Genomic DNA, 18,002 nt, shown 5'->3' with positions numbered 1-18,002 from the left:
GAACAAGCTCATCAAACGTCTTATCTCCTGGCCTCGCCGGGCTGATAAGGTTCCTCATAAGGCTGTAAGTCTGACTGCCAACTGAACTGAGCAAAATAGCTTTCTGCCGACCTGCATCTTCGATCTCATTAGCTTCAAAGAAATATTGGAGAACCTCACAATATTTCTCCCACGTCTGGGATTGACTATCAAAAGGAGCGGTGTTTCCTACCATTGCCGCCGCTATCTTCTAGCTCACACCACTGTCCGGTGTTTGGTGCCGTTAACGTAGCCACTCAACAGTCTCGCTCATTTGTGTGCATTTCCACCAGGCATCTGCTGTACTTTTATCCTCGTCGCCATGATGTAGTAACTCACAGGAGGCTTCTGGTGAGCATAGTGGAGTGTATTGGTTTCTGGTAGCGCCGAACTGCGTCTCCGGTTCATCACAGCTACTTGCAATGGGCCTACAAGATCCACTACACCTCTATGGTACCCATGTACATGTCAAAATGCTTCCCAAAGGTCAAGGAATACCATGATCATAACACCAGAGGGAGCTCCACAAATCATGTGAAACCCAGATTTGGCACAAAAAAGGGGGAATACACGTTTCGCAATTATGCCACATCAAGGTGGAACGCTCTTCCCACAACTGTAAAGGAAAGTAAAACTATACTTACCTTCAAAACCTCTCTTAAAGAGCACCTTCGGGGGAGAGCATTGCAAAACTGGCCCCGGTAATGGTACAAATCTCAACCTGTCGTTCAATGGACAGCTTCCCCCCCCCCCCCATCTATGTATATACTCACATTTTAGACTCTGTTACTAACTGTATATCTGTAGACTTGGTATGTCTTAAATGTCCGGTTAGGATGTATTAGAACGAAATCTAAAATGAAAATTGTAAACAAGCAATCTGTATGTAAAAAAACCACCTGTATGTAAATTGTAAATAAGCCATCTGTATGTCAAATATGTCTTAAATGACATGATGAATTGGAAATGGGGGACCCTGATGTAAACAAGACGAAAGTCTTTCTCTGGTCTGCATCCCCTTAACAATTGTATGTTTTGAGCTGTACTGTACTGTACCCAATATACAAGCTGTTAATAAACTTTTCAATCAATCAATCAATCACATATACTTAGCATAACAACATAGCCCCCAGTTCCTCTTCTATGCTTATGGAACGGCAACAACTTCAATGTCACAGTGCCACCTAGTGGACTGGTGAACTAACATGCAATGATATGACCTTACAACACCCCCTATGACATGTGACATCTCTTTCTAACCGTCAGAGCCAATGGAATCGAGGGGAACTCACACATAGTCCTTATTTGGTAATGTGTGTGTGTTAGACTGCCACATAGCAAAGACCGGAAGCAGCAGCCACTCTGGTGGCTACCATTAGCAGCTAACTTTTGCTCTGCGATTTTTTAGCAGGTTTAGCAAGAACAACTCCACCTCTGAGGGGATTTGGGTAGGAAATGGGGTTTTTTCTGGAACCCATTGGTCGATTTTGGTGATTGACATCTCTTTCTGACTGTTAGAGCCAATATAATCGAAGGGGTATCTCCCCACTCACACACAGTCTAAAACAAAAATGTGTGGGCTTCGTGTACGCAGTTTTGCACCAGAGTGAAGCTGTCTCTAGGTCTGACTTCTAGAAACGGAAACGCAGGTTTATTGCTTATGGATTATCAGAAATCATTTCAAAGGGACACAGACACATTGGATTAACCTATGTATTAACTTCAGCAACGTTTTTATTGTTTTAATGCCATTGAAGACCACTTTTGAGTTTTGACCAGACTATGACACAGGTGAGCCATGTTAGCGTTTTTGGCTACCTAGTGCCACATGTTTGATGTCTGTTCTTGTTATTATCTCCGCGAGTTCGTATAATTGAGTGATAATGAGGGTACCCTTCGATTCTGTGTCACCTCACGATGTGACACGATGGGTTGGATGTGCAGCAAAGATAAATAATAAGGTTTTGTGAGTGAATTTCAGTGCAGTCATCTGTTAGCATGTTTCGCTCGTTGCTAATTCAGAGGCTCAGCGTTAGCATTGTGGGGTTTTTAAAAAAATAAAAATGAGCAGTTAGATGAGTTTCTTCCCGTTACATGGATATAAAACATTCATAGTTTATTAAATGAACATGCCCTCAGACTTTGTTTCCTGCAAGATGTTGCGGCAGTGCCCCGGTAAGTAAATGTAACACCCTTTTCACCCCGGTACGCTTTTCATTTGCCCTATACGATGGGCGCTGTAAGTGATGAAAATGGGGGATGTTGGCTTATCAGCCACCCGCAGCTCACAGCCAAAGTGCGATTGAGCGTGGGAGCGAGCGAGGGAGAGAGAGAAGGGCGCACCGGTACCGGCGCTGTTGTTATTAGAATCTGGTGCTAGCTGCTCTAACGGATATATGAAGAAGATGTTTCTACAATAATGTGGAGGGAGAGTCCTCTCCAGTCAGACTGAGAGGCTCAGTGAGGTAAAGGACTCTCAGTGTTTTAGTCTAAGTTATCTCAGTGGGTCTCAAACGTTTTGATCACAATTTATGTAAACATATATTTCCAAGGCACTCCTTTATAATTATTGGGATAAACAGGTTTGAAATCATTTCAATGTATACTATAGGACAGTAAACCAAAAATATACACCAATAAATAAATAAATAAATGTTAATAGGTCAAATAAGATAACAACAAAAATAAAATATGTTACATGTATTTGTTATTGGCTATGGTAGGTTATTGGTTATGTTCACATACTTATTTGATTAATAAAATGTAAACCGATCTTTTTCATATGGGTGTTTAGAGTTGTACCCCCTAGATCTAGTAGTAATTCTGCTCCAAGTGCACCAGATTGAAGCATTTTACTTTAAAGTGTTCAACAAATTCTTCCCGGGGGGCATACCCCCGGACCCCCAGAGGATGTGACGTCCATCCCCCATTCCATTGTGTGTTCCTTGGATACTCTATTGATCTTTATATTTTCTATTGTACGATTCTCTGGCTGGGGTGCCAGCTCAAATCTCACCTAGGGCTGCAAATTGTCTAGAGCCGGCCCTGCTTAAGAGGCCTTTTTTTAAATTATTTTGCTTAATATTTTTTTATCTTTTAAGCTACGAGATGTTTTCCTACGTTTGTCATGAAAAATTATGTCTCAGGAATGTAGGGTTTGGGAATGATGGCAGGTTTAAAAGAAAATATGAAGGCAAAATTAAATCTGTCCTCCACTCTCGCTGTGACATCACGCACTCTAAAATCTGAAGAAGGCCTCTTTACCAAGGTCTGAACCATGTTTAATATCTGTAAAAGTAAGTATCAGATTTAAAAGTTGTGTTACATGAATAATGTCAGAAAGATGTGTGACATTTTAAAGTTGGAATGAGGTTTCTGAGTGAAAGTATGAAGGAGCAGTTAGCAGTTGAAGTTGCATGAAGATTGTTGAAGTCTGAAGAGTTCTCCATTGAATTCCATGTTAAAAATGGGATGTATTATGGGATGTATCTCTGGAATTATGAAAGTTATGAATGATAAAAGTAATAGCCATTGTTTCCCGACCGAGCTGAACGTTTTGATGTTTGAACAGAGTTTCTGCGATGTTCAATGTGGGAGAAGAAGCAGCGCAAAATAACCCGGCGGAATAATAAATAATTTTGTGCGTAGCATAACAGATAGTTGGAATGCTGTGTCAGCATTCCCACTAAATTATGGTTGTATTGCTTTAAATAATGAATGTGTTGTGTATGGTTTCAGGCTGACATAAAGATGGCTGTGTTCATAGAACTTGAAGAAAACCTGAGTCTTGAACTTGATAAAGTCAGGGAACCCATGAAAGAGACCGTTATGGCTTTTAAAAAATGCCTCAGTGGGGGGGTTGAAAAATCAAAAAGTTCATGTGAAAAAGTCTTAAAGTCGGTCCTTTATCCTGTAAGTATTTAAGTTATAATTAAATCAAAACAAATGTTTGCTCTTAATATGAATATGTCTCTTACAAAATGTGTTTTGTTTCAGACAAAGAAAGGTGGTGCATTTCACATGATATTGAAGTGTCTTGTTCAGAATGGTGGCATCCACAAAACAAAAAAAGGGAAATTAATAAACATCAATATGAAGTTAACTTCATGTTTGACCGACAGCATTGACGAGGAATTTAAGAAGACCTTCCCGTAAGAAATGACTTAATAAAGACATAAAACCCTGTGTTGGATATATTGTGTTGTACAATACATTAAAATACATTATTGAAATACAAACTTGTTAAGGCCTTATGAATGTAAGCATTTCCTCTTGTTAATATGTTTTAGAAATGAAGGAAACAGTGGACCATTCAACGGGGTCATCAATGCATTTTCACTTGGCACAGAGAAGCTGATGAAAAAGGAGTGCGAAAATGTCAAACTGCAGCTGACATTTCTCAAGACAGAGGTAAAGGATCCTATTCATTAGTCCATTATCAAATATGTTTGTAAAGCCAGGGAGACTGTAGTGGAAGGGTGAGCAATATTATTAAATATAATACATTTTGATCAGTCAACATATTCATATACATTGTACTGGAATAACTTATGAACTGGAGATGGCTTTGAAAACTTAACTGCAGCTGTACATCTGACCCTGCCCCAAAAGATTGGCCTTGTTTGTAACTTGTTCATTTTAAAAATATGTTAATATCTGCTTCACATTCTCTCTCTAAGGAAGAAAAAATGAAAACAAATCTCAACAAACTCATCCGTGAGCGTAAGAAAACGATCTACAGCAGCCTGACAACAACAATCGAGGAGAAAATGAAACCATGCTATGACAGTAAGTCAGAAGATCATTACAGACATAGAAATACACTTCTACACATTTTTATATTGTAATATTTTTATGTCAACATGTTTCTGTTTTATGTAGGAGCAAAAGAAATCAGAGGAGAAGGCACGCTGAAAAATATGAGGGAAACTATTGAAATGCACGTGCATGGTTCAAAGAACGACATGTTTGCTCAGGCTAAAGATGCCATGATGAAACAGCTGAGAGACTTGATGGTTTGTCACATTTTATATTTCGTCTAACAGAAATAATTCTTCACTGAAACATGTTGGTCTGCACATATCAATGTTTATCCATGATTTTTGGTCATCATTTACAAAAAGGACTTTTCTTAATTCAAAGGAAATTCAACTAGGAACACTGCAACACAAACATACATGTCCAAAATTGTTAACTTTCTTTTTAATAATTAATAAATATTTCAATGCTGATTTAGTTGGAGATCCTGGAGAAACAGTGTAACATGATGCAGAAATCAATCGAGCTGTCACTCAAGACAGATGGTGTCTCCATCCCAGGTAAAGGAAACAAAATCACCAAAAATACTGTACATTTGATTGGAATTAAGAAGTCAATACATTTCAATCAGTGTATTAAATGTATCCATTTTATTTTTTTTAGATGTAAGTGTGGAGCTTGAGATGGTAAAGAAATACTACAATGAACTGACCGGAAGCCCAGATGATGATGCAATTCTTTGGTAAAACTCCATTTAAACATTGTAGTGGCATTTTAAATGTTCCAGTGTCCTATATCCTTTTGCCATTACTTCACAGCAGGGTTTAGAGTGATCCTGACGCAGACACAAACAGATGAAGTTCCGGTCTTTTGCTGCAGTTTAGAATGATGTTTATTGCTTTACATACCAAGGTTTAAGTATACAATGTCACAGGGTTGTGGTATGAGCATCTGCCAGGGCTGACCGTCTGGGCTGGTAGAATCGGTATGCTCTTCCTCCTGTGTCCTCTTCCTCTCCTGTCACCTATGACCCCTTTTATACACCTGGTGCAGCTAAACCCCGCCACCAAGTGTTCAAAAATAATATTGCACTTTACATATCAATTAAAGTAAACTGAGACACCAACAACACCCATAAAATGGCTCCTACACACCGGCCCCTAATTGGCTTTAGTATGAAACAAAAAACGATTACCAATACATAATGAAGGAGCTATGTAAAATACAAATGGTGTGTTCTATGTCTTAGTATTTCATTCTCAATGATTATTCAGTTTATTTTCTTCTCCCTTATTTTAAGGTCATCAGTCTTTGCTGTACTTTATGTGTCAGCCTCTTGGAGTAGATATATCATGATTTGCAGTTCTTACAGTAGGTTGAGACAGCCGTGTTGCCATCCCGTCCAGCGCTGAGAACCTATGGGTTATATTTTCACCCAATTCCAAGCCTTTCCTTAGGGCTCCTGCATTGATGTGTCAGTCACTTCTCCTGGTCTGTCACTTGGATTCAGCCGGTGCCCTAGTACCATAACAGCAAAATCGCAGATGAGCTGCTTGGTAACGTGTTTGTTGTTGGGCAAGCTGGGGTTTTCTGAAAATACTAACAGTGCTTTTATTACAGTAGTGATTCACCCGGTCAAGCAGCTGCACTGCGTCCATGATGTGCAATGGTAGGTGTTAGTGAACCTGATGATCCAAACTGTTAATAAGATGTTAACAAGTGTTTGTTATTAATATTCAATTTCACAACATCGCTCTTTGTCTCTCTGGTGGATGTTTCAGGGTTGATCAGTGGAGAGTAACAGCAGACGCCTGTTAACCTACCGAGGATAAAAGACATGAGGCCTCTGGATTGGGTCTCAATCATTTTTTTAAAGTTCTTATCTCTGTTGACTTTGAGTGTTTTCTAGTGTTAGCATAATGTGCTGCCCTAATTCATGTCATTTAAAAATCCTATTTTAAAAAAGCAGTTTGACGATAATCTTATGTTGTTCAGTCTATTAAGATATATCTCCATGTCAATAGCGACCCCCACATCCACCCCACCCCTGCTTCCGTGTGCAACAGCATTTTAGTTGTCTGCCAGAAGCTTTCATAAATATGTACTTTTTAATCCAGTTTTCAGCACACTTTTACTAAACACTTTAAATCTTGGTCTTTTTTAACGAACAAGCTTTTACCCGAGATCAGGCAACAGGACTTCTTGGCAGATTTATGTCCGATTCTAGGACGACAATCAGAGGTTAACACCTTGGTTTGTACCAATGTTTGGCGATGTAAGAGGACTTACAGATAAACTATGACACTTTAAACTTCCAGAACTGTTTGCTTAGGAGCTAAGGTAACTTTGCATTAGCTTGTAGCCTCTCTGGCTTGTATCCATCAAGGAAACACTGACTTTAAAGTTAAACTGCTTTATTCAGTGCTGAACCAGCTTTACTCTCTGGGTCAGTTTGTTTTGGAGAGGAGGAGAGACCCCTGGGAACATGTTGACCATAATGACAAACTATGAGTTGCTATGCTGTCTTTGATTTCTTTTGAATGAGATCCCCCAGTGAAAAAGTCCTCACTATGCCCATGTATCGGAGAATAGATATTGGATCTCAGCCACTACTGTGATGTCACAGAGACGTTTTGCTTTTAATTATTTAACAGTTGTATTTTTAATATATGTATTTTCCGGTTTTGAATCTGTTTTTATTATGTTTAGAATTGTTTGATAAGTTTAGGCTGAAATTTCAATGAATTAATTAAATCCTCAACATTGATCACAGCACTACTGGAGGGTGATTTGGATGTAGACTAGGCTTCTCAAAGAATGATTTTGATCTGTTTTCTCTTATTTGAAAGCACAAAACTCACTGCAAATTAATGGTATTTGGTGTTTTTCATTCATATTAGGAGAAATAGAGAAATCTAGATGATGGCTTATCTGGTTCCTCGTTATTTACTCTTTTTTTCCACACAAACTTCTTATTGCATACATGTATTTGATGTCGTGTACACTCCAATAAACACATACATTTCACTTGTATTGTTCATGTTCTTGTTAAAGGATCTATCTGCTCTAGGTTTTTAATAACATACATTTCTATTGTCAGATAAACAAATAATTTTCCATCTGCTCTTCCTGCCAAACCGGTTCAGTATAGGGTGCAGCTTTTTAAATGTATAATGAGTAGTAATGTAATCATGCTTTTTAATGTCACCAACATGCTACTTACTTATTGGACCCAAAGTTTACCACTTTTAGTTATTTTTGTTTATTTCTGTTTTCTGAAGCAGCAAAGCCACTCTATACACATACTAATAATTATTTGAAGCATGAAATTTGACATCCTTACTCAACTTACTCGAGTATTGAATGTTCTTTACAATAACAACAGTAAACGTTAAATATAAAAGTTGAATTAGAGACAGAAAGAACAATACCAGGCATCACACACAAATAATGTTGCAGTGAAACACTGTTCACAAAGTGGCTGATCTGGCACGCCTTAATGTTAGTTTCTCAGTTTGCATGATTGTTTCAGAAGTTTGTCTGTTTCAGGTGTGTGCAATGGTGGTAGTTTTAAACAATTTGTCCACACTGAAATAACAATTTCGACACACAAATGGCTTTCAAAAACACAACAAAATGAAGGATTCCTCATATATTCCCTAACCCTGCTTTTGTATGGCGTAAGGAACTGATGAGGCCTTCTTCATATGATCTAAAGATGTGTGCCAGGATTTTTGAAAGATTTGTGTCAGCAAATGTCTTAAAGTCATACTGCTTGAGTTACATTGGAACAATTTTCAGGTTACCTCTTGACACTGGCACTAGGTGTAGTAAACCTTGGATTCAGTATGATTGCAATGGATTCAAATATGGTCTTCTGAGCAAAAAATAAATGGTATAAATCTCCCTCACCATGTGTTTTTTACCTTAAACGTAGGCCAGATTATAACAAAAAATGATCTTAAACAGAATCCTTTGAAACCACATGACCATGAATATTACTAAAATCATGGAACTAAGTATATTGATGTATATGTATGTGTTAAAGGACTTAAACAAAATTCCATTGTATCAAGAGCAGCAAAGCATCATGAGACCTTTATCTGCCATGTACTCCCCTGCTGCTTCAGTCAGTGTAAATATCTAGAGCCTAGAAGATTTCAATTCAGAATGTATTCTGGTAATCAAAAACACTATTTGGAATAAAATAACAAAAATAAATGTGTCTTTAAAAAAAAAAAGACAGAGTACAGCAATATCAGCAAACAACATCTACATACATAAGTCAATTTGGTATCTATAAGTAAACAAGTGGGTGTACTAATGCTTTTACATGAGGTTGAATTATTTGTGCACATAAATATTATTTTATAAATATGCTTAAGCAGTGGAGAATAATGGAGAACTTTACAGCATTTACTATACATTGGACAGGGGCATTCATTTTGTTTTACTCTGTGTCTGCTGTGCATTTCCTGTTGTGTGAAGCTACATTAGTGTAACAGAGTCAGTGTGTAAACAAATACATTTAGATTAAAATGTGGGTATTTGGCATTGATATCAGCCAAATGTTGAAACCCGCTGAAATGTCTCACAGTACTGTTAACTCAGCACCATTTAATAAAAGAGCTACAAGCCCTTGTAAAAAAAACGTTATTCTAACCTAAACACTTTTTCTTATGGCAACTACTTTCATTATGACACTGATAATCAACATTTCAGCTATAATCACTACATGTTTATGAACTAAACTTGTAAAAAAATATGCATGCTAAACGTCACAGATAGCAAAGGCATAGTTCTTAGGCACAGATAGAAATGTGGATCTCTGACCATCCTCTAGCTTGCATTAAAGTACAGATAGGTATTTACAATGGGCCCACCTTTTCAATAAATAATCCACACACAGTATCAAGCTACGTTTCAGTTTTGTGGATAACAATCAATTGTTGGCAAAGTATTTCAACAAGCTAAACAGTCAAAAACAAAGGCATCTAATGATGTATATCAGTGAGCTTAAGTATGGGAGTGAATACAATCTTTTGAATTTCAGAAGGTTTAGCAGCGCAACCAGTGGTTTAAGGTTTCTAGTTAAAGACTAACAATTCAAGCTCACAGTTCAGGGAAGTTGAGTGACCAGTTAACCCAGGGAGTGCTGCTTCTTCAGGCTGTCTGAGCGTCTCACTCTCTCTCCTGGGGTCTTTCTGTACCAGCTCCTGAGAGGAAACAGCCACCGTCATCTTATGCTGACTTCAAAGTCAGTAGGTCAATGCTGTAATCAACACATTTATGAACACTCTTTCCTTTAGCGAGAGGTGATTCAAATAATAATAGAACAAGTACAACAGTTAATAAAAATAAAGACACTTTGCAATTATGGCGAAATACGTTAAAACTCACCCCTGGCGATTCAGTTGGCCTGCAACAGGAGAATTCTGGCCTTGGCTTGGCTTCAGGACTCTGGCAGAAAATAATTTAATTAGAGTACTGTTTTTCTGGGGAAAGTAAACACAGAAAATAAAAGTAAAACACAGAACCAGAGAATATATACAACTAAGCACCTGTTAGTAGTGGGGCTCTTTGGCTTCTGCTGCATCTTCCTAGCCTGGGCTGGGGATTCACTAACCCTGCAGGAGTAGCACATACTTGCAATAGAAACACTGGATCTTATTATGGGATCACCGCAATGTAAGACTGTGTGCCTTGTTCCCATCTTACCTCTTTTTCCTGTCCAGAGACCTCTGTGTGGCAGCAGACAGAACCGCTCTATCCTTGGGACACTTGGCTTTCTCCTGCAGGTTGGACACAAACAGTAAAGAACAAAGTAAAAAACTGAAGTACTGACCATAGCATGTTATAAGGTAGCTACAAAATAATGTAACTTTGTTAATTTGGTAATCAATGGTACATAATCCTGTAAGGTGTTGCTTTGTAAATACTTAACATTATTATCTTAAAAGTACCAGCCGTTATCAGCAGATAGACCAATTATAATCAATAACTAATGAAACATTATGAACTATGTAATATGTATACAGGACAATAGAAGCCATGACTGATTTATACTTAAACATATGCAGACAAAATGCTTCAGAGTATTTCAAGTACAATACAAGCTCAAGCTGCAAGTTCCTTCTGAGAGTGGAAAGATGTCTGAACTTTACTTTTAGGTCAAATGTCACCTTTTTGATTACATAAGGCGATATAATGTGATTTATTACAGGACGATGTTTCCAGGTTACCATGTCTCGCAGCTTCCTCTCTGCTCGGAGCTCTCTGTCCTGCTGCAGCAACGCTAACCGATCTCCGAGAGGTATTTCGAAGAAGATGTCATGGATGTCATAAAGGGCTGCACGTAGCTGAAGGACAAAAGATGCATGAATAAACACAAAGAATGATCGCCATCTGCTGTTTATAGACTGTTAGTAGACCTTCATACCTGGGCTCTAACTCTCTCCTGCAGCGAGCGATCTTGTGCTGAGCAGGTGCCTTTCTTCTGATGAGCTTCAGTCTGGAATGAACGGATGAACTCTTGCGTATCCTAAGTAAACATATAAACAGGAAACATGTATAAACATACAGCTTTTCTACTAACATATGAGGATTCTTTTTTTTTTTTTACACATTCCTGCATAATATAACCATTTTTAATACTGTACAGCTCTTTGACTTTTCATTTGGATTTAATGTCATTTGTGATATTCTTATTGTTTTTCCTTTTTAACAGTTTTAGAATATTTCTAAATTCCCTGTATGTAAGAACCTACTTGGCATTAACCAAATTCGGAGTCTGATTATTTAATTGGTGTTTTAGATTGATTGTGCACATTTTTAGCTTGTGTTTTTGTGTGTGTATCATCACCATGATGGTCTGGCACAAGTGTTTGATCTTCTCAGTTTTGAGCAATCTGCGAGTCAGGAAGCCGCGAATGATTGCGCCAATTCGACAGAACACTCTCTGCTGCTCTGCTGAAAGAACCTGGAGAACAAGACAAGGAGGCAAGAAGATAGAAAAGTGAGGAAAGGGTAAAAATAACCAAGTGCAAGCCACACACCCTCTTATTTACTTGGGTTTACCCACCAGACTTAGCCTTGCTCGAGGTTTGCTACCTGCCCATGTAGACCCCCACAGATAGACAGGAGACTGGAGAGAGGGAGAGGATAAACTGGAACCTACGGGGCTGGAAAAACCTGATAAAGAAATATATTTATAGAAAGAAACATATACTTTACACACAATTTATCTTGTTTAAATGGGAAATTAAGAGTTGTCCTGTTCAGTAAAAAACTGTAATACTCAATTGAGCCTAAATTTAGCTCAAAAAGGGGGAAGATGAAAAAGAAAGAACATCAGGCACACTTTCTCCAAATGTAATGAACTACAAAAATCCTCCTCTCTAAGTATGCAATCTGTTGATCTCACTATTACAAACTCCAACACGGTATAAGTAAACAGTGGGGAGTGGTACCTATACTGTGTCCAGGTGATCGCTCAGATGGTGTGTGGGCAGGGCTTAGTCCAGGACAAGAGGAGCTCACAATAGGACGGCTGTCACTCACAGATCTACAGTTCCACCCACAAGCCTCCCCACTCAAAGGCCGCACACAGCCCTGCTCCATTAGTCTTTTCTCTGTCTCCTCAAGTTCCTAAACACATGTGGATAAAATACACAAACACACACACGCTTCAGTAATGTAAACAAATAAACTCACACCTTTGTATTGCAACTAAACAATATAACAATTCAAGCCCATAAGTTATCACTGATAAAATACTGCACATTTTGTGTACTGTATCTACTTCAGTTTAGACTTGATGTTGTGTGATTCCATGTGCTGACCAGACAGAGGCGCTGTTGCTCTTTCTCCTGCTCAGCCAGGAGGAGAGACATCTGCAAGGCATGCTCCTCCTCCAGACGCCTCTGCATGTCCTCCAGAGCCTGTGCTCGCCTCTGGGTCTCCTCTGTTGATGTGCACAAATAAATATACGTAAAAAATGTCATCTTTTACATTTCAAACCATTATCATTTACCTTTATTTGCACTGGTAAAAACAGTGTAAATATCTGGAACTGATCTAGGGAGACTCACCTGTCTTGCTGGTCTGTGCCTCTACTGCATTTCTGAGGACAGTTGGTGTGATTCTCCCATTGTTTGTGTCCTGAGGGTCAGCAGCCTCCATCCTGTGTGTGCCATGAGCCAAGTCAGAAGTGATGCAGGGCCTTGGCAAACACAGTGAGGGATTATCTACCTCAAACGACCGGTTTAAAGGGGCTGTAGGGGTGCGCCCACTCGCAGCCATCCATGTGACTCCAGCCATGAAGCGAGGAACCCTCTCCTGGCTGTGGCCTATGTGCTCCACAACAGAGTGTTTGCTATGCAGCTGGCTGTCAAAGGTGTGGCAGCGCCGGCGAAATCCTGCTGCAAGATGGTCACGGTGCCCATTCGGGCTTAACCCTAAGGCACTAACGGGACTACAGATATCTGGGCTGGTACCACAGTGGCTGGGTCGACTATTGCCACTGCTTACACCAGCACTGCTGTCACTCCCCACTGAGCCCCAGTGATCGGGGGACTTTATAGCCTCTGAGAGAGTTTCTCCCCAATCTGCCATGCCAGCACCTTCCCCTGACCTCCGTGAGCTGCAGGGGATAAGGTCTGCCGGGCTGATGGGAAACGAAATGTGTATGTTCCCTGTAGAAACTGGACGTGGCCGGCGTCTCTGTGCACGGGGACTAATGCTGGACTCTGGACTGGGGAGCCGAGCATACCGGTCATTTAGACAACCAGTCTGTTGGGGACTGGCGTCGTACAGATATTGATGCTGGATTTGGGTCCGAGGCGGGCCAGTAGGGCTGTGGTGCAGACTGAATCCAAACTCAACGCCTGTGTTCCCCATGGGACTGCGGCTCTTATTCTCCTTGTCAGAGACAGTCTCCAGCAGAGGGGTCCCAGTGACTGTGGCGACAACTTCTGAACCCTGCTGACACTGCTCTCTCTTCACATATTCTCTTGATCTCTTAAGAAGGCTGTCCAAACTAATGTCCTCCTCCTCTTCTTCATCTTCATCCTCACTGTTCTCTTCCCTCTCAACCATCACTTTCCCCACTGACTTGTAGCCATTGATGATGGGGGTCTCAGAGCTTGGTTGATCCCTTGTTTGAAGCCCAAACCCAGGGTCTCTGGGAAGTCCAGGAGAGTCAGTGATCAGGGTGTAGCCACTCTCCTTCACAGATTTAGAAACTGGCGGCTTTTCATCATCTATACTTGATTCTCCATGTGCCTGTGCAGAGATAAACATTAATGATGACAAATCATCAAATAGTTGCGGAAATTAAAAGCAACAAAAAATAATGACTAATGGAGTTATTTGCCCAAAACTACATTGTAATAAATTACATTGGTGTAAAGCAGTTGATTTATCAATACATATAAACAATTAAAAGTAAAACAAGATATCCGATCCAGTGTTGGTTTTACACTAAATGTCAGGTGGCTAAACTGAAATAGTCACTTGTCATGTATGTTAGCAAAATACAATTTAATTTACCTAATTACTAAACTAAGTTAATATTGGTTTCAAGTAGGAATGGCCCAACATTTCAAAACAGGAGCTGATAGAAACAGTAGAAAATATTGCTTTGGATGTTGAGTTCACAAAAACGGGCCATAATAATAAGGTAAAAATAGCATAGCCTACCAGAGACAGTGCTAAGTCAGACAACCTGTATTCAAGTCTGCCCATGTCACAAGAGATTCTGGGACAGACAGTAGTTAAACATTAATGCTAATTGAGGGATTGACACATACTGTAGACCTATTCCACACATACTTTAGATTTGTAGATATGAGTGTTTATAAATTAAACACAGTGCCAAAATCTATGTTATATGAGTTTTATAACAATTTGGATGTGTGCTAATGTGGTAGATATTTGGATTTTGCCATTTCATTTCACCTATCCAGTACACACTGAAAGTTTGTATTTATTTCACAAAACATGTGACCATTCCATGTTACTGACCCGAGGTTGTTCCAGTATGTCCTGAACTCGGGCCATGAGGTTCTTCCTCAGCTTGTTCTGCCTGTCAACCTCCAGCTGGACCGCTCTCTGTCTGTGGTCACACATCTCACTGCGCTGCTCTGCACTCAACTAGAAAAACAAAATACACACACAACAACATTTTAAGAAGCCCAAGCATTAACACAGTTTAGTAAGGAACTGATCATTAAAAAAGGCTCCCAGTACACAAAGAATTCCATTATGTTTATTTGTGACCTACTTTCTGTTATTCTTGATAACACAATCAATCCTCTTCTATAAATGTTTGTTTCTCCTTTGCTTTAGTGAAAGCAAAATCTTCAACAAAACATCCCTTAACTGGCCTCTCTATCAGGTGGCTATTCCTGACAAATAGTGTTGTCAGCAGTAACAAGCAGATGTATTCTCCTGACCAACATCAAACCGCCTTGGTGTTCCTCGTCATTCGCTATCTCCTCTCTTTTGCCCCTGCTAAGTGCTGATATAATCGGAACTAGTAAGCCCACATACTTCACATATACTGTACAATGTATCAGTAAATTCATGTGTTTGGACCTTAATCAGCTTTAATCTAATTTAAACCATGTGATTAAAGTTCTCTGGGCACATTTGTTTTTTTTATGCCAGAAATGTGCATTGCAAATGCACCAAAAACCTCAATTAGCTATGGTTTCTGTTAACTTTTCATACTGAAACTAAATAAACTGTGATTTAGCTACATCTTGTTTTGGCTCAGGATACATTCTCATGACTGTTCATCACTTCCCTACCGTAGGCGAAGGCACAGCTCTTCCATGGAAGCGGATGAGAGAGAAAGCCTTCGGGGACCATAGTGGCTCACATGTTGTCTTCTTGAATTTCCCCTCTTCCTGCAGTATGGCCAAACTCCGCAGACAGAATTCTTCATAGCTTTCCATCTCTGGACACCCACATATACACACTCTGAATGTGAAACACACACCATGTAGCCTCGTCACCCAGCTGTAAAATGAGATAGAGAGTGTGTTAGATGGACATCCACAACTCAGTGGACATGGGAGCCAAAGACTGCACTGGGTGTGGGTCACTAGATGAAATCATATGTGGAGAGCAGTACAAACAGGCTTAAACAAAAGAGGGTCTGTCTGCCCTCAATGGTTTTATCACACTCATCACATTCCTGCCATTCCTTTCTATCAGACCTTGCTGGTGAGTGACTTCCATTTCCGTGTCTCAGGCAAATGCATGTGGAATCGTGTCTAATCAATACAGCTTCTATTTCTGAAATGCCTGTCAGCAAAGGGATAGCGAGGACCATTTCACAGACAAATCACAGCTGTTGTATGGATGAAACTACATTTAAATGGAAACTGCTTTGCAATTAGTGTCGTTTACTCCAGATGTGTGTCTATCAAACTGACCATCCCTCCGTTAGACTTTCATCCAATCCTTACGATTCTGACAGTAACCTAGTGGTCTATATTGCGGTTAGTGATTTATTAACACATAGTGACAGCGCAGTAGAGATCGTGGGAATGGGTTTCTTTTTGTACCCAGCTCTTACAGAGGAAGCTTGATACCGGCAGTTTCGAAGGTTAAATCAATAAGATACTCGCTTAATCGGCACCTTGGATAGCCTACCTTGTAGTCCAGATGTGCCCTGATAGAATGACGTTAACGTTACACCCGTGCCTTTGCTCGTTACGGCTGTATTGCCTTCAAAATGGACAAACAGGGATATCTCCTCTCTTTGTTAGTAGTGGACACGCTCTTTTGTCGCAGGGGAATCAACAAAGAGTGGCTACATCATGAACATGTTTCTCCTTGAATCTCGGGTTGCCCATCATCATCATGTTCAACTCTTCCGGGCTCCAACAGCGCCTCCTAGCAACAGAGCGTCGGCCACGTTCCAATACTAAATGCTATTATTAACCATTTCATGGTAGAGGTGGAAGAATTACTCAGGTCTTGTTCTTGAGTAATAGTAGAAATATCACAGTCCAGGAATACTCTGGTACAAGTAAAAGTCCTGCATTCAAAATTGTACTCAAGTAAACGTAAACAAATATTAGCATCAACATATATTTAAAGTATCAAAAGTACTCATTATGCAGATTGGCCCATTTCATATGTTGTGACATCTCATTACGTTCGCTTGTTTAAAGTAACTGCAGGCTCTTTAATTTTTCATACCAGTATCTTCCATATATCACATATATATCACATGTTTTGATTACAATTATTGATTAATTAATGTGTTTATCAAAGCTGGTAAAGGTGCAGCTAGTTTTAGTTTGTGTACTGCAGGATAGCTTGTGGATTTACTCCAGGTGTAACTAAAGTCTTATTTAAGTGTTGATTATTTCACATCATTAATTCAAATCTGTAAAGTGTATTGAACAACATTAACACTTGGGATTCCAAATAGATTGCATATCTATCATCAATGAAGATTCTTAATTTACACTCAGTATCTGTGCCCTACTTAATAATTTTTTTTAAATGGTCATTCTGAAGCCATTTTTATTCTTTATCTTGCTGAAAGATCACGCAATGCCAGGTAAAAAATACAGCCCAGGACAATATTTTTAAATGATCTCTTTATTAAGCTGACACTGAAAAACAAGTACAATGGCAACAAGCCATCACACATTCAGAAGAAGCAAAAATGTCTTTGCTGTTTTCACAACTCATCGCTTGAGTGCATGGGTGAACCTGAATGTACAGGTTGAGCAATGCGCACAAGTTCCTTGTTGTCCAAGAGTAGAGCTTCGATGTCACTTTCGAAAGAGGTGGTTTTGGAACTCTGTCACAAAAGTTAAACAATGTTAGTTCTAATAAGAGCAATTCAGTCTAATTTAATGGGGATTATTGTTTCACAACCAAACCTACAGCCTACCTCAAAAGACTGCCGCTTTACCCCTATGCATGCCTTGGACTGCTCATAACACAGGACTATATCCAGACGTGCTGTTGGTTCTTTATTCATCAAAGCTACATGGAACTGGTCGTAATGAGATTCTGGAAAGAGATTAAAAAAAAAGATTAAGTACAGGGTAAAGAATATGCAAATACATTGTTTTCTTTCCTGGTCTTACCTAACAAGTGCTTGCAGGAGGAAATCATGTTTTCCTGAGAGACGAGGTCATGTTTCAAGATCTGTAGTTTCTCACATACACCTCCATTGAGGAGGTTCTCAACTACTG

The 18,002-nt window shown here is 39.5% G+C and overlaps 2 protein-coding genes across 8 annotated transcripts in view; one reads left to right on the top strand and one right to left on the bottom strand.

Annotated features, from left to right (window-relative positions):
- Positions 1 to 7,803, top strand: part of LOC117548452 (nuclear GTPase SLIP-GC-like) — a 34,650-nt gene extending 26,847 nt beyond the window's left edge. For 2 of the 4 annotated variants that reach the window (XM_034219758.1, XM_034219756.1), the window contains 9 exons: positions 3,757 to 3,930; positions 4,015 to 4,169; positions 4,308 to 4,428; positions 4,698 to 4,806; positions 4,900 to 5,033; positions 5,255 to 5,336; positions 5,440 to 5,518; positions 6,397 to 6,445; positions 6,558 to 7,803. In XM_034219758.1, the coding sequence (XP_034075649.1) occupies positions 3,757 to 3,930; positions 4,015 to 4,169; positions 4,308 to 4,428; positions 4,698 to 4,806; positions 4,900 to 5,033; positions 5,255 to 5,336; positions 5,440 to 5,518; positions 6,397 to 6,436 (894 nt within the window). In that variant the 3' untranslated portion in view covers positions 6,437 to 6,445; positions 6,558 to 7,803. The remainder of the gene's footprint in view (positions 1 to 3,756; positions 3,931 to 4,014; positions 4,170 to 4,307; positions 4,429 to 4,697; positions 4,807 to 4,899; positions 5,034 to 5,254; positions 5,337 to 5,439; positions 5,519 to 6,396; positions 6,446 to 6,557) is intronic. The other 2 variants (XM_034219757.1, XM_034219759.1) reach the window with 2 other exon arrangements.
- A 1,176-nt stretch (positions 7,804 to 8,979) lies between these two features.
- On the bottom strand, positions 8,980 to 16,646 carry LOC117548450 (centriolar coiled-coil protein of 110 kDa-like). Of its 4 annotated transcripts, none has more exons than XM_034219754.1 (14): positions 16,438 to 16,646; positions 15,588 to 15,798; positions 14,800 to 14,928; positions 12,867 to 14,058; positions 12,618 to 12,739; positions 12,246 to 12,423; positions 11,858 to 11,967; positions 11,639 to 11,755; positions 11,216 to 11,317; positions 11,019 to 11,135; positions 10,495 to 10,568; positions 10,338 to 10,403; positions 10,177 to 10,236; positions 8,980 to 10,048 (listed from the first exon to the last, which is right to left on the bottom strand). In XM_034219754.1, the coding sequence occupies exons 2-14, from the start codon at positions 15,732 to 15,734 to the stop codon at positions 10,018 to 10,020; spliced, it is 2,445 nt and encodes an 814-aa protein (XP_034075645.1). In that variant the 5' UTR covers positions 15,735 to 15,798; positions 16,438 to 16,646; the 3' UTR covers positions 8,980 to 10,017. The 4 variants fall into 4 exon arrangements, with proteins under 4 accessions (XP_034075645.1, XP_034075641.1, XP_034075644.1 ...); XM_034219750.1 differs by having other exon boundaries at positions 8,980 to 9,992; XM_034219753.1 differs by having other exon boundaries at positions 8,980 to 9,989.
- Between the last annotated feature and the right edge of the window lie 1,356 nt (positions 16,647 to 18,002).

This window comes from Gymnodraco acuticeps, unplaced genomic scaffold (assembly GCF_902827175.1).
Source record: "Gymnodraco acuticeps unplaced genomic scaffold, fGymAcu1.1, whole genome shotgun sequence".
NCBI lineage: Eukaryota > Metazoa > Chordata > Actinopteri > Perciformes > Bathydraconidae > Gymnodraco > Gymnodraco acuticeps.
Note: the sequence above shows the minus strand (reverse complement) of the source record. Positions and strands in the feature narration are given on the sequence as shown.